The sequence below is a fragment of the Rutidosis leptorrhynchoides genome, unplaced genomic scaffold, assembly GCF_046630445.1.
Source record: "Rutidosis leptorrhynchoides isolate AG116_Rl617_1_P2 unplaced genomic scaffold, CSIRO_AGI_Rlap_v1 contig243, whole genome shotgun sequence".
NCBI classification, from domain to species: domain Eukaryota; kingdom Viridiplantae; phylum Streptophyta; class Magnoliopsida; order Asterales; family Asteraceae; genus Rutidosis; species Rutidosis leptorrhynchoides.
The window spans coordinates 10,754-23,476 of NW_027266492.1; the positions used below are offsets into that span (position 1 = coordinate 10,754).

The following is a 12,723-nucleotide window of genomic DNA, read 5'->3' on the forward strand; positions in this document are numbered from 1 at the left end:
CGTATCATTTTCTTTCGACGTAATTAGTTTATATAAGTTTTTAATAGCTATCCATGTCATTAGGTTGATAATCTACGAGGATCAAGACAATGAAATGATTACGATAGTACTGTGAGTTTTATTTTAATTTTATTATAGTATGTTACACGTATTCATGATTGATGGATGATTTAGACCACTACATGTTTTATGGTTTTACGATTTATGATGGTATGACATGGTTATGTTAAACATTAATTATAGCCATAGTGGTCTAGAGACCTTCAAATTAAAATTTAATTTTATTCACGATTATAAATATAGTTTTGAAAAAACTATATAAATATCCAATATTCATGTATTAAATATATATATATATATATAAATTTTCATATATTAAGATATAATTTTAAATGAAATTATTTAGATATAAAAATCCTAAATACATGTTTTAAATTGGTCTCGAAGGATTGACCTATGCTTTAGTTTACGCAGATGATATGTCATCTTTAGATATTAGTCTCATGTCTAGTTATGGTTATCTTATATGTGTTTGAGAGTATCCCATCGTAGGCAGTAGCGCTATGTGGCTAGCTATTACCGTTAGGAATTCCTTATGATTTTAACAGATATGAATTTATAGATATATTCAATACATATTTCTAAACATCATATGGGTAGAAAATACTTAATTCATGTAAAATGATTTATATTATTATCTAGTATGATATACATATAATATTAAGTATATGAAAATCATTTATAAAATGATTTAGCCTATACAAACAAGTATTTTCTACGAAAATCTAATGGTTTTATAATAATTCTCACTAAACAAAAAGTGTGTTTTGTTGTAATAATTTGGATATTTTTATATCACGTCATCATTTATTATAAAAAGTGTGTTTTGTTGTAATAACTTTGATTTAGCCTTGACATTTAAGACTCTATCACGTCATCTTTTATTATTGTGTAATATTAATTACGAATTATACTTCTATTGAATAGATGTTATGATATGTGTTTTGTTGTAATAATTTGGACATTTTTATATTTAATATATCATTTTATTATAATAGATACTCCCTCTGTAAATACATTTTTTTAAGCTTTTGAACACAAAACTAGGCAAAAAGAAAACCAACAATATTTAGACGAAAATGCCCCTAATAAGTTGATACAGTATGTTTTTAGCCCTTTCTTTCATTTTTTGACATTCAGATACCTCTCCTAGCACAACCCTTACGACCACCAAAATTTTGTTCCTTCCGAATCGCCACCACCTTCAGGCCAACAAAATTTTGTTCCCTCCGTCAGCCACCTAGCTCCGCCACCACCAACTTCCTCCTCTTCAACCTTGACCGCCGTCCTACTCGATTACAACAATCTCTCTTCTTCATTTTTCTAAATCCCGATCTCTTCTCTCTCACCGCCTTCGCCCAACGACAACAAACCCCAAACGCCACCAACAAACAAGGATTTGACCGCCGTCGTCACTAATGAAGGCGAAGCTAACATTTTCAGCTCCCTCGAGCAGAAGTCGGAGGAATGCCATCACAGGTCGTCGTCGAATCTCTGAAGGTCGCCGCCGCCACCGCTGAAGAAAATTAGGCTCCGTAGAATTCGAACAGCGATCTGAGATGAGCAATAGTAGATTGCTCTAAGGAAGAGAGTAGGAGAAGCGACGGATTGGTCTGATTCGAGGAGGAGAGGCGGTGGAGCGGCCAGATCTGGGTGTGATCGGTGACGTCGACGAGATCCAGGAAGGAGGAAGGCTCAACTTTTGTGAAATTATGTTTACATCTCTATAATTTATCTTGTCAAATTAGTCATCTCTCTTTTATGTAAATTTAAAATATAAGAATTTAATTGTATATTTATATGAGGATAAAATGAGAAAGACCTCTCACTTTGATTTAAAAGTACATCATTTTTTAGATAAAATAAAAATTCTAAAAAAGCATGGAAGATGCACATTTAGCATGACTCTAGTAAAATAGTATCCCTTATGATATAGGAAAGTGTTGTTGAAAATTTATTGACATAGTGACATAGACTTTCTAGAACATGTCACGTCTCTGCTCGCGAATCTCATTCGCATGTACTGAGTTACTATGTCACTGACAACTCAGCCAGCTAAGGTTTGATGAAATCAAAAGGCAACTATTAGTGTTGTTGATAAAGATCCATCGTAATTTACAAGTATGGATATGTAGCAGACCACTATTGATGAAAATATATTTTGTACCTAAATATATGCAGATACTATATTTTCGTCGGAAAATAAAATGAGCGACTGAAATTTGGTAAAAAAAATAAGTTTGTAAACATTCTTAACATATTTTTTATATGTATATTATATATTCAAATTTTTGGTTATGAATTTATAGGGTTTAATTTTTTTAATAAATTAAAATTATACACAGTTAAATTATTTTTCAACATATTACATTTTTATTCAATTATTATACTTTAAATAAATTTAATAATCATCATCATGTTATCATAATATTTTAAAATTTGTCATTTTCAGTCATATAGCTTTCTAACACTAAACCTAATTTATACAATCATTGTCGTTAGTGACTAACAACTCACTTTCAAAAACCTCACTTTCAAAACAACTAAATTTTCTTAAAAAAACTCACCTTCAAAAAGAGAACTCAATGCACCAGAAAAAAGAAGAGAGAACTCAAATTTTTAACACTAAATCTAATTTATAACTGATAGAAGTATTTTTAATTTTTTTAATTTTAATATTAATAATTTTAAAAAAATATATATAAATCAGATCCATTAGATGATCTATTGCCCATTATTAATTTATTAAAAATAGATTTAGATTTTAATTTCACAACCAATTAAAAATTTGATTCAATCCAACACAATATACTCGAATCTATCACGGATTAAGATTTTGATTCAAAATCCAACATAAAAAAATGAAATCCGCTCCGCTCCGACGTAGCCCAGAAATGATAATATATAAAAAATAAAATCACTCTAAAATCCACGTCAGCAAAAGAGAAAAGGATTACTACAAAGACAAAAAAACGGTGCAGAAGGAAATTAAACAAAAGCGGAGTAAGATACACTGAACAAATACAATCGTAATTAATAAGCAAATGCAGTATATAGCATTTCCTGATTTACTCCAATCAAACGAAGAGAATTTTGTACACACACACACACACACACACTAGTCTTATCTAAGCTAACTTCTTGTAAATCACTGTGAATTTGATTGTAAAACAATGGCGTCACTCATGAGAGCAACTTTACGGGTATCCAAAAGAGCCGCCGGCAATCTCTTCTTACGTCCTCCGTCGTCGTCACGTTACATCGCCACTGTTGCCTCGTCTTCCCCCTCCTCCTCATCGCCGCCGCACCTACCGCCGTTTGACTACCAGCCCAAGCCGTATAAAGGACCTTCCGCAGAGCAAGTCCTCCAGAAGAGGAACAAGTTCCTCGGTCCATCTCTCTTCTACTTCTACCAAAAGCCTGTGCGTTTCTTTGCTTCAATTTGTTAAAATGCTCTTCACAATTGCTGCTTATGCCTAAAAATTAGACTAATCAATGATTGTTTGAGGTGGAATCAGGTTGCCATTAAGTTTTTCTAAATGCAAATAAGTTTTTTATGCTAATAAGGTTTGTAATCTGTTAAAATGAATGACGCAGCTAAACATTGTGGAAGGGAAGATGCAGTATCTGTTCGATGAGAGTGGGAGGAGGTATCTTGATGCGTTTGCCGGAATTGTAACCGTGTCCTGTGGGACTGCCATCCTGAAATTCTGAATGCTATAAATGAGCAAAACAAGCTTCTTCAGCATGCGACTACCATATACCTGCACCATGCCATTGCAGATTTTGCTGAGGCGTTAGCTTCTAAGATGCCTGGAAACCTCAAGGTCGGTTAGCTTTTTTTTATCTCTAAATCCTTGTTACTTGTCTTAGTATGATTCTTGTTACATAAAATCAGAATTAGTTATAAACAATGCTGTGATTACCTTGAGTTGCCATTGTTGACTATAGCAACAACCAAAACCAATAGCTGGATAGTGACATGGGCCCATTTTCTTTAACCTGTGCTAATTTATTTGTGTTCCAGTTCTTCATAATTGAGGCTTCAGAAAGTTAGATTGGTTCGATTTAATCTTAGAAGTTGATGAAGTAGATCAGTACATAGGAAATTGCAATAAACTCATTTGATATCTCTCATGTAACAATTTATATGAACAAGTGGGCCTGATGCAATTACATTTTGGTTCTGCTTCTTGTGAGTGTGACAGCCAACACTCTACAATTACTTGGACTTTTAGGTACCGACCAAAGAATTCTTATCTAACAGAATTGTGTAACGTAAGACGAGATTTCTTACTAGTTACAGCTGATGGTATTTCAATGCTAATTTCGCAAGCTCGTCCGAGATTTCAGGTGGTGTACTTCGTTAATTCTGGATCAGAAGCTAATGAATTAGCAATGCTGATGGCTAGACTATACCCTGGTAATCTTGGTATGATTTCCCTCAGAAATGCATATCATGGGGGAACTTCAGGAACGATTGGACTCACAGCGCTAAATACATGGAAGTACTCAATTCCACAGGTTTGTCTACCTTCAGTAGCTTAGGTGGGAATGTTTGTTGAAAGACACTTTAGGCCTGACAAGTGACAATGGTATATTAAAACTGTAGTTTCTGTTATTTTTCTTGAATAAGACTGTTTCCTGGAAACAGCAGGTAGAATTTGCCAAGTCTGCTCAATATCTCATTTATGTTGCAAAATCAATGTGAAATTTTACAGGGTGAAATACATCACGCTGTCAACCCAGATCCATACCGTGGAGTGTTTGGCTCAGATGCTGCTCGTTACGCACAAGATATACAAGATCATATCGACTTTGGTACTTCTGGAAAAGTTGCGGGATTTATAGCTGAAACCATCCAGGTTGGTCTTGATGATTTCTCAAACAACATATTCTATATATAATATAATATTATATATATATATATATAACTGTGTGTCTGTGAATGTGTAATGAATTAGTACTGGCCCACTTTTGAAAAGAAAATTGACTTTTCTGTTTTTGGCTGGCGGTGTATGCATTGCTGATGAAGTCCAAACAGGATTTGGTCGCACGGGAAGCCATTATTGGGGTTTCGAGACACAAGGCGTCATTCCTGACATAGTTACCATGGCAAAGGTAAAACTAATATTCTGTAACTTTTCTCTTCCAGTTTTCTTATACCAGATACCTGTAAAGCTTGATTTTAGTTATTTTTATCTTTCTGTGTCAAATAAATTTCACCATATCAGTTCCTTTTACATAAAACTGCTGGCACTTGACAGGGTATTGGAAATGGATTACCACTAGGAGCTGTCGGGCAACGCCAGAAATTGCTAGTGTAATGGCCCAGAAGATTCAGTTTAACACTTATGGTGGAAACCCGGTGTGCTCAGCTGGAGGACATGCTGTTCTGAGAGTTATAGACAAGGAGCAGCGTCAAGCGCATTGTGCTGATGTCGGTTCACACTTGATAGGACGCTTAAGAGATCTTCAACAAAGACATGGTAGTAAGCACTTGGAACGTGACAATTCTTCAATTTTGGTAACTTATTTTGGATATAATGCATTCCATTAAGAAAGAGCCTTGATTGCTTTTATATAATCAGATTGACTTCAAATGATGTGACACATCATTTGTACTGTGACTAGGGAAAACCTTAGTTAGGAAAGCATGAAAATGTAAAGTTTAGATGATATTCTGTCTCTAACTTAGTTTTGATCATATTTTATGTATTTATTCAAACACACTATTATTTATGCCTTACACTTAAACCGAGAATTGGGCACGCAGTTGTATAATTTATGGATTCATTTCAGTCATTGGAGATGTGAGAGGAAGAGGCTTAATGGTGGGGGTCGAGCTGGTGACAGACAGGAAGGAGAAGACACCTGCCAAGGCTGAAACGGCGGTCTTGTTTGAGAACCTACGAGGTATAACTCCATGAACCTAAAAGAAAGGGAAAATGGAAATGTCCGTCCGTTTATGTTTACTGCCTGCAAATGTCCATTATGTTTTATCCTATATATATACTGACTGAAATATTTAATGGTCAGAGCTGGGCATTTTGGCTGGGAAAGGAGGCTTGCACGGAAACGTTTTCAGGATTAAACCTCCAATGTGTTTTACAAAAGATGATGCCGGTACGTTACTTTTCTCCTCTCCACATCATATTGAATATTATTGAATTTCGGAATAGGTGAATGATTCATTAACTATTTGCAGATTTTCTTGTTGATGCTTTGGACTATTCAATGTCGAAACTGTGAGAACCTAACTCAGACGTTCAACCTTGCGATTGCTTTGTATTAAGCTGTTACAATAAAAACTCATTTCCAATAATAAAAATGTTGAAAATAACGCTCTCTGTCTCAATATCGTAAATTGGCTTTTCTATACTTGCTTGTGCCGAAAGTAACATGCATACATACTGGCTCTTTCGAGAAAGGATTGGCTGGTTTACAGAAAATCGAAACAAACTTTTCTATACGACCTTTCTCTTACAATATATTATCCCCATCAGAAAATACATGCCATTTTTTACATTATGTAGAAACAAGGTGACATTTTTTTGGAAATTTGAAATATAAAATGGCTTTCCTATATAACAGTTGTACAACAGTAAAGTTATGTAATCTTACAAGTTACAACAATGCAATGCAATCAAAAATGTACAAGCAGTGTCATATATACATCTCCTTCATTGCTGCTTCCAAAATCTTTCAACCAATTATGACCTGAACAAATGAAAAATGGTATTTATAGTTGATATATAGTGAAGTTGGTTCATCTTCCGGAGAGAGGCGTTGGTTCTTCTTGGGATGCAAGACAAGAGACTAGGATATTGGTTGACAAGGGGGACGAGTAGCCCATAGCGAACTCAAAGCCTTTAGTCTTTGAAAATACTCTCCCAAAGCGAGTAGCCCTCGTGCTGCCTGACGTATCGTCAGGATAATACACATCTGCTGTAGTGTTTCCTGCCGAAGATGATCAGCCTGGATCATTCAAAAGCTCACATACTTAAAACTTTCATGGAAAAAGTTCAACATACACTGTACATCCCCCTGTGTTTTCTCGGTATTTTGTCTTTTTAAAACTCCCATAATGGTCCTTTTCTTAATTGTTTCCTCTCCCACAGAGACTAATATCAGACCAGATTCACTACTGTAGGTGCAAACTCCGATCTGGTATCATGTCTTTGTATAAAAGGGAAAATAGAAAATGGAGTTATCTAAACTGACCTAAGAAACTAGAAAATAAAATATGAAGACCAACATTAGATTTTTGCAAATACGTATATGGCTACTGATTGATCATAGATTAACAGTTTAGTGCAGTATGTATATTCAAGATAATGATGTGCCTGACCTGGTTTACAAAGCTAACAAGAGCTCCCAATTTCTCCATTGCTGTACCCGTCTGTGGCACATGTTGACTTCCTTCTCCCAATCGACCATCTGCAACACTCTCGCTCAGAGTTTGTTGGAGTTTTTCCATACCTTGTGATAGAGCATCTTCTGCTTGCTGACATGACTGTTTAAGATGGAAAGCTTCCATTATCTGTTGCTCTGTCAACGGATCAATTAGCGGCACCAATACCTGCAATCATTTACAGAGTGCAATTGTTATAATGAAGGGTCCTATTTAATTTTCATCCGAGAGGCCAAGGACAGTAATTACACGACTCGATAAAAGTTTTATATTTCAAACCCATTTTCACGACAAAATATTCCAACAATCGTACACTCAGAATGAAAAAGTCAAATGATTCTATACCTTGAGAAGCTCAGAAGGACGAAAACCTCCAATCCATAAGAAAAAACGTTCGGCTGATGTTATCCACATGCCAGACAAGACATAAAACACATCAGCCTTTGAAGCTGCTGCTTTCATTCGGAAAAGTTCCAAGTAGTGATTCATCCCACTCTCTACAAGTATCTGGAGCTCGATATCAGTTACATGGCCACTCAAAGCCGTTTGTAGTTCACAAATCAGTCTATTCTGTTCCTCCAACCATTGTCCATACTGCATCTCAAATGCAGCAATTCCTGCAAGGTTGTGTAACTTCTACTAAATGGAGTTTTATGAATAACAGGAACAATACAAAGATTGATTAAGAACGAGCCAACCAATCAACAGACCTGAATTTACACTTGCAGGGAGACCAATATGACTACCTTCTACTCCACCCCCGATATAGAGACCTTGCTGATGAACAATTTGATTTGATACATTTACATAATTTATATGTATAGATTAACTGTATCAAAAGGAAAGAAAAATGCTCAACATTTTTATACCTGTTGTCGAGTATGTTGTAGCTCTTGTTCAAGTTGAATTAATTTTAACCGACTAGTTTCTAACTGTTGTACATAAGCCTACAAACCGATATCAAGTTAGTTAATTATGAATGGACTAGTTACAGATTTAATATTCATCTTACCTTTTTCCGCAATCGGCTTTTACGAGCAGCTTCTCGGTTTTGAGCAAGCCTTCTTTGAACCTAGAAACAATTATACATTAGTTATAAACCAATACTGAAATCTGTGTCGAGCACATTATACTTAAAACCCTCAAATTAGAAGAATCAAACTTTATGCGAACAAAATGGATGATTTCACCATCTGGGCATGTGAACTAGTGGTAGTGTGTCTGTCCTTTTATAAAGTTAATTCTTATTCACAAGTCACTTAAACTGTCACCCCTTGTACAAAACCATAAAAACATTTCACCTTATCAGTAGGTTTGCTTGCTTCTTGGTCATATTTAAAATCCAAAGTTCCGGAATGTCCTTGAGACGTATTCTCCGACTAGACAAGAATAAGAAAGTCAATTATTGGATTCACAATAGCATTAAATACTGGAATGGATCATAAGACAAGTTCAAAAATTCTGCACCTAACTTTCTCACCGGCTCTATGATTGTAGAAGTATTCAGAATGTCACTACTCTTATAGTCTTCCCCCCACATGCCAATTTGGTGCATAGGCTCATAAATTTCCATTCTTCTCGACATGACAAATTGCATTGATGCAGAATTCATTTTCCTTTAGCTGACAATACAAGCAGCTGAGCTGACTAAGATTTTGGTATAAACACATTTTAAGAAAGAAATTACTACAAAGCAAAAGTGCACAGAGACATGAGATAAAAGGAGTTGGCTTTTCCAATTTTTATGGAAAAGCAAGAGATGCAATGTCATCCTTCTTTCTGCCAAGAAGCTTCTACTCAGAAACAACATAGAGAAAATCGTAAATAAAGAAAATTTATATCTTACAGGATATATAAAACATCACTTGAGTTGATCCGACTTTAAAAGGAAGCAGAACAAATTTGAGCCCATAAAGCTCTTTTAAAACATTTACTAGGCAGTTTGCAGTCGAGAAAAGATCAAACAACCAAAACTAGATAAGACTAGTATGTATGTATATTAATATTTGATCCGTAATGACAGGCATCAACCCAGGCCAATTCAATTATTTTCATTAATGGAGCTTCCTGTTCTCTTGAGTGTTTTAGTTGTCTCCAAATGGTAATGGTGGGTGGACCAATCTAAGCTCAGACACAAAGAATGGAATAATAAACTTTGTTTGCCAATAGGACAGTATGTTCTAAAATTGAATGGATATCAGTTACCATAAAAGACTATTCTTGAAAACACTACCTTCATTTTGTGCTTCACAAAATAAGACCAGTGGGATTCCAGGCAGATATCATTACAAACAATTTATATATATGTATATTAAGTGAAATTCCAAAATCAATTTTAAACCCAAATAGCAAAGATCTTGACAGTTCTATTTCATTAATTCAAACCAAAAAAAAGAAATAAATACCCACTTGAACGATATGACTCAAGACATGAGCAAGAAAAGAAAAAAAAAATCAAAACTTTCTAATTACTGCATAACTTTTTACAGTTTTTTTAACTACTTGTAATCAATACCGACATAAAACCAAAAAGAAAAAAAAAGTCAAAACTTTGTCTATCTCCAACTTTCCCGGAAACCAAACAGAATCTATAGAGAGAAAAAAAACTAACCTTTAAAAGAGAGGTTTCAAAGAAACATGAAAGAGTGATGGTGGTCAGTTGCTGTTCAACAAAGATGAATCGAAACCCAAACAATTTGTGTGTTATTTGCTTGTTGACGATAAAAATTCATTAAGAAGAAGAATCGAATGAGAACAAGACAAGACAGCTTAAAAGTGACTTCCAACCAAAACTGTTCTATATGTCTTTTTTAATTATTGCTTTCGGAGAGTGATGAAACCAATATTTTTATTAATAATATATTTGGAATTAGATTCAATAGGTTTCATAAGTTGGGTATGTTGCGTTTTGTTTATAGTCATAAACTAGCTACATACTACAACTGCATAAACTTAAACATGCCACTACTTTTAATCGACGCATTATATTAGGGTTTTACGGACATTAAGGACATTAAGGTTGCGTTCGTTTTAGTACTGAGGATGTTTTGCTCCAATTTATCTTGAGCATACTTTGCTTTTCAACGCTTTTATTTGTTTTTCGATGTTTTTCAGTGTTTGGATGGTTTATCTTTGATTAACTTTTTATATCAATAATATTAAAATTATTACCTGTGGGTAGCTTCATATGCAAATCGCATCTACACAAGGATGAATTCATATCAATTAATTATCATATAGAAAAATAAAATTGATCTTAAAAAAAAAGAAAAAAAGAAATTGATCTCTTCGGAAAAAAATAGAAAAAATTCAACCAACAAACTTTCATGAGTCTCGAAGAAAAATATTATTCCCGTATAATTGGGAGTTGGGTAATAGAATAGCTCAGTAATTTGATCGGAGGAGAAGACGACATCATCGAACTGAGGACTAAATTGAATCTGAGAGACAAGAGATACGGAATTGAAATTGTTTGAATGATTGGTTAAATGTTTGGGTTTGAATGACTGTATTTGTTTCACGATAGAACGAAAGAGATGACCTGTGCCGAAAAGTGAATCTGGTTTGCTAGATAATTTAATTCCTTTTGTGCTAATTTTTCTTTTTTAGATAATAATTCTAAAATTGGAGTTATAGACTTTTGTTTAAATAATTCATTAGTCAATTGTAGAAGAAGACTCTATTAAAAATAAAAAAGGAAAATTGTAAAAGAAGATAGGAAAATTGAAACACGATATGAAAATCGGAGAAAGTGAGAATCTGACTTTTGTTGGGAAAAAATGGGATCTTGAACTTTTAACTTCACCATAATAACAATTAAAATAATATTTATTAATCATAATTAATTATTGCTACTGTATATATGTTTGGAATCGAACACAATAATTTTTTGAAACAGCTTGAAGAAAAAACAATACCTCAACATCAAAACGAAATTAACCTAAGAAATTGAAAAAATTTAAGAAATTTAATCATTAATTATTAAGGTTAAGATTTTAAATATATCTATATACTAATTATTATTTCTAAAAAAAATTGAAGTGTCTGCCTATAAGGGTTGAAAAAATCTATCTTTAAAATTTTTTATGATAAAGGCTGTCATCACATATATTTATGCGTCTTCATTTTCATAGATTTCACATCAAGTTAATCTCATTATTTATTTTAGACTGATATATTTATGCTTCTTCTTCTTTTGATATGCAGTTTGTGTGTCCGTTACTGGTCTCCAACCCAAGTGAAACTAAAAAAAATATCTCAAATATACTCTTCATTTTTTAATTAATTACCATTTTTTTATATAAAAATAAATAAATTTATATGGAAAGAATTATAATTAATTAAAGATGAAGATAATAATAATTATCGACAACTTGATTAATAAATATGGAATTGTTTATGACTTCGTTACCACACTATTACTCTGATTTGCTATTAACTTATTCTTTCTCAGTCATGTTTTCATCTTTATGCAACTCACTTTAAATATTTATGCGCACCACATATGCACACACTACAAATTATTTACAATATAGTATATACATGTACCTAAGAATTAAACACTCTTTATCATAATGAGACTCAGTAAAGGCAAATGATGAAAAATCGTATTAAATCTTTGCAATTTTGATTACATCTAAATCAGATCATCTGATACGTACGTTAAAGGGAAAAAAAAAAACCTTTATCACAAAAGTACAAATAATGTGTTTTAGGTCGCCAAAATTTTATTTTCTGCTAACTTGTCCAACCACCGATTAAAAAAAGATATAATGTTTAAAAGTATATTTGGTTCATAAATTTATATTTTTTTATATATATTTTTTTAAAAATTCACCAACCTACCTTAAAATATAAAATAATAAAAAAAAAATTATATCATATCATATTTTATTATTTTATAATATTAGTATTAAAACTATTACTACATATATAAAAAATTACAAACCCAACGCACCCTTAACAACAAAAATTACAGATTTTATTAATTATCACGTGTCTTTATTTTATTGGAGGTTGATTGTAAAATCTCCAGCTAATGTAGGTGGCAAATTTTTCCCTTTTAATTCTCCTCGGAAATTTACAAAGCCGACAGAATCGACACTAATCACTCGTTCCAACTGTTGCCTCACGAAATGATAGAAAAAATAAAAATAATAAATAATTTCAATTCCCTTTCAATTTAATGAGTTAGAGCATTTATGCGCTGGATCGAAAGTCTTATTTTAAAAAATAAATCTATAAATCGA

General features: G+C 33.2%; 2 protein-coding genes across 5 annotated transcripts; one reads left to right on the forward strand and one right to left on the reverse strand.

Annotated features, from left to right (window-relative positions):
- The first annotated feature begins 3,648 nt into the window (after window positions 1-3,648).
- On the forward strand, window positions 3,649-6,312 carry LOC139882205 (alanine--glyoxylate aminotransferase 2 homolog 1, mitochondrial-like). The gene is given in 10 exon segments (XM_071866570.1): window positions 3,649-3,751; window positions 3,754-3,887; window positions 4,414-4,584; window positions 4,782-4,935; window positions 5,018-5,181; window positions 5,328-5,358; window positions 5,361-5,552; window positions 5,863-5,976; window positions 6,100-6,186; window positions 6,269-6,312. Coding segments are annotated over 10 exon segments (1,194 nt in total).
- A 567-nt stretch (window positions 6,313-6,879) lies between these two features.
- LOC139882207 (transcription factor TGA1-like) lies at window positions 6,880-9,095 on the reverse strand. 4 transcript variants are annotated; one of them, XM_071866571.1, is made up of 9 exons: window positions 8,942-9,086; window positions 8,890-8,903; window positions 8,776-8,853; window positions 8,487-8,546; window positions 8,344-8,421; window positions 8,185-8,251; window positions 7,820-8,091; window positions 7,412-7,642; window positions 6,880-7,038 (listed from the first exon to the last, which is right to left on the reverse strand). In XM_071866571.1, the coding sequence occupies exons 1-9, from the start codon at window positions 9,084-9,086 to the stop codon at window positions 6,880-6,882; spliced, it is 1,104 nt and encodes a 367-aa protein (XP_071722672.1). The 4 variants fall into 4 exon arrangements, with proteins under 4 accessions (XP_071722672.1, XP_071722675.1, XP_071722674.1 ...); XM_071866574.1 differs by lacking the exon at window positions 8,890-8,903 and having other exon boundaries at window positions 8,955-9,095; XM_071866573.1 differs by lacking the exon at window positions 8,890-8,903 and having other exon boundaries at window positions 8,776-8,847; window positions 8,940-9,086.
- Window positions 9,096-12,723: the final 3,628 nt, after the last annotated feature.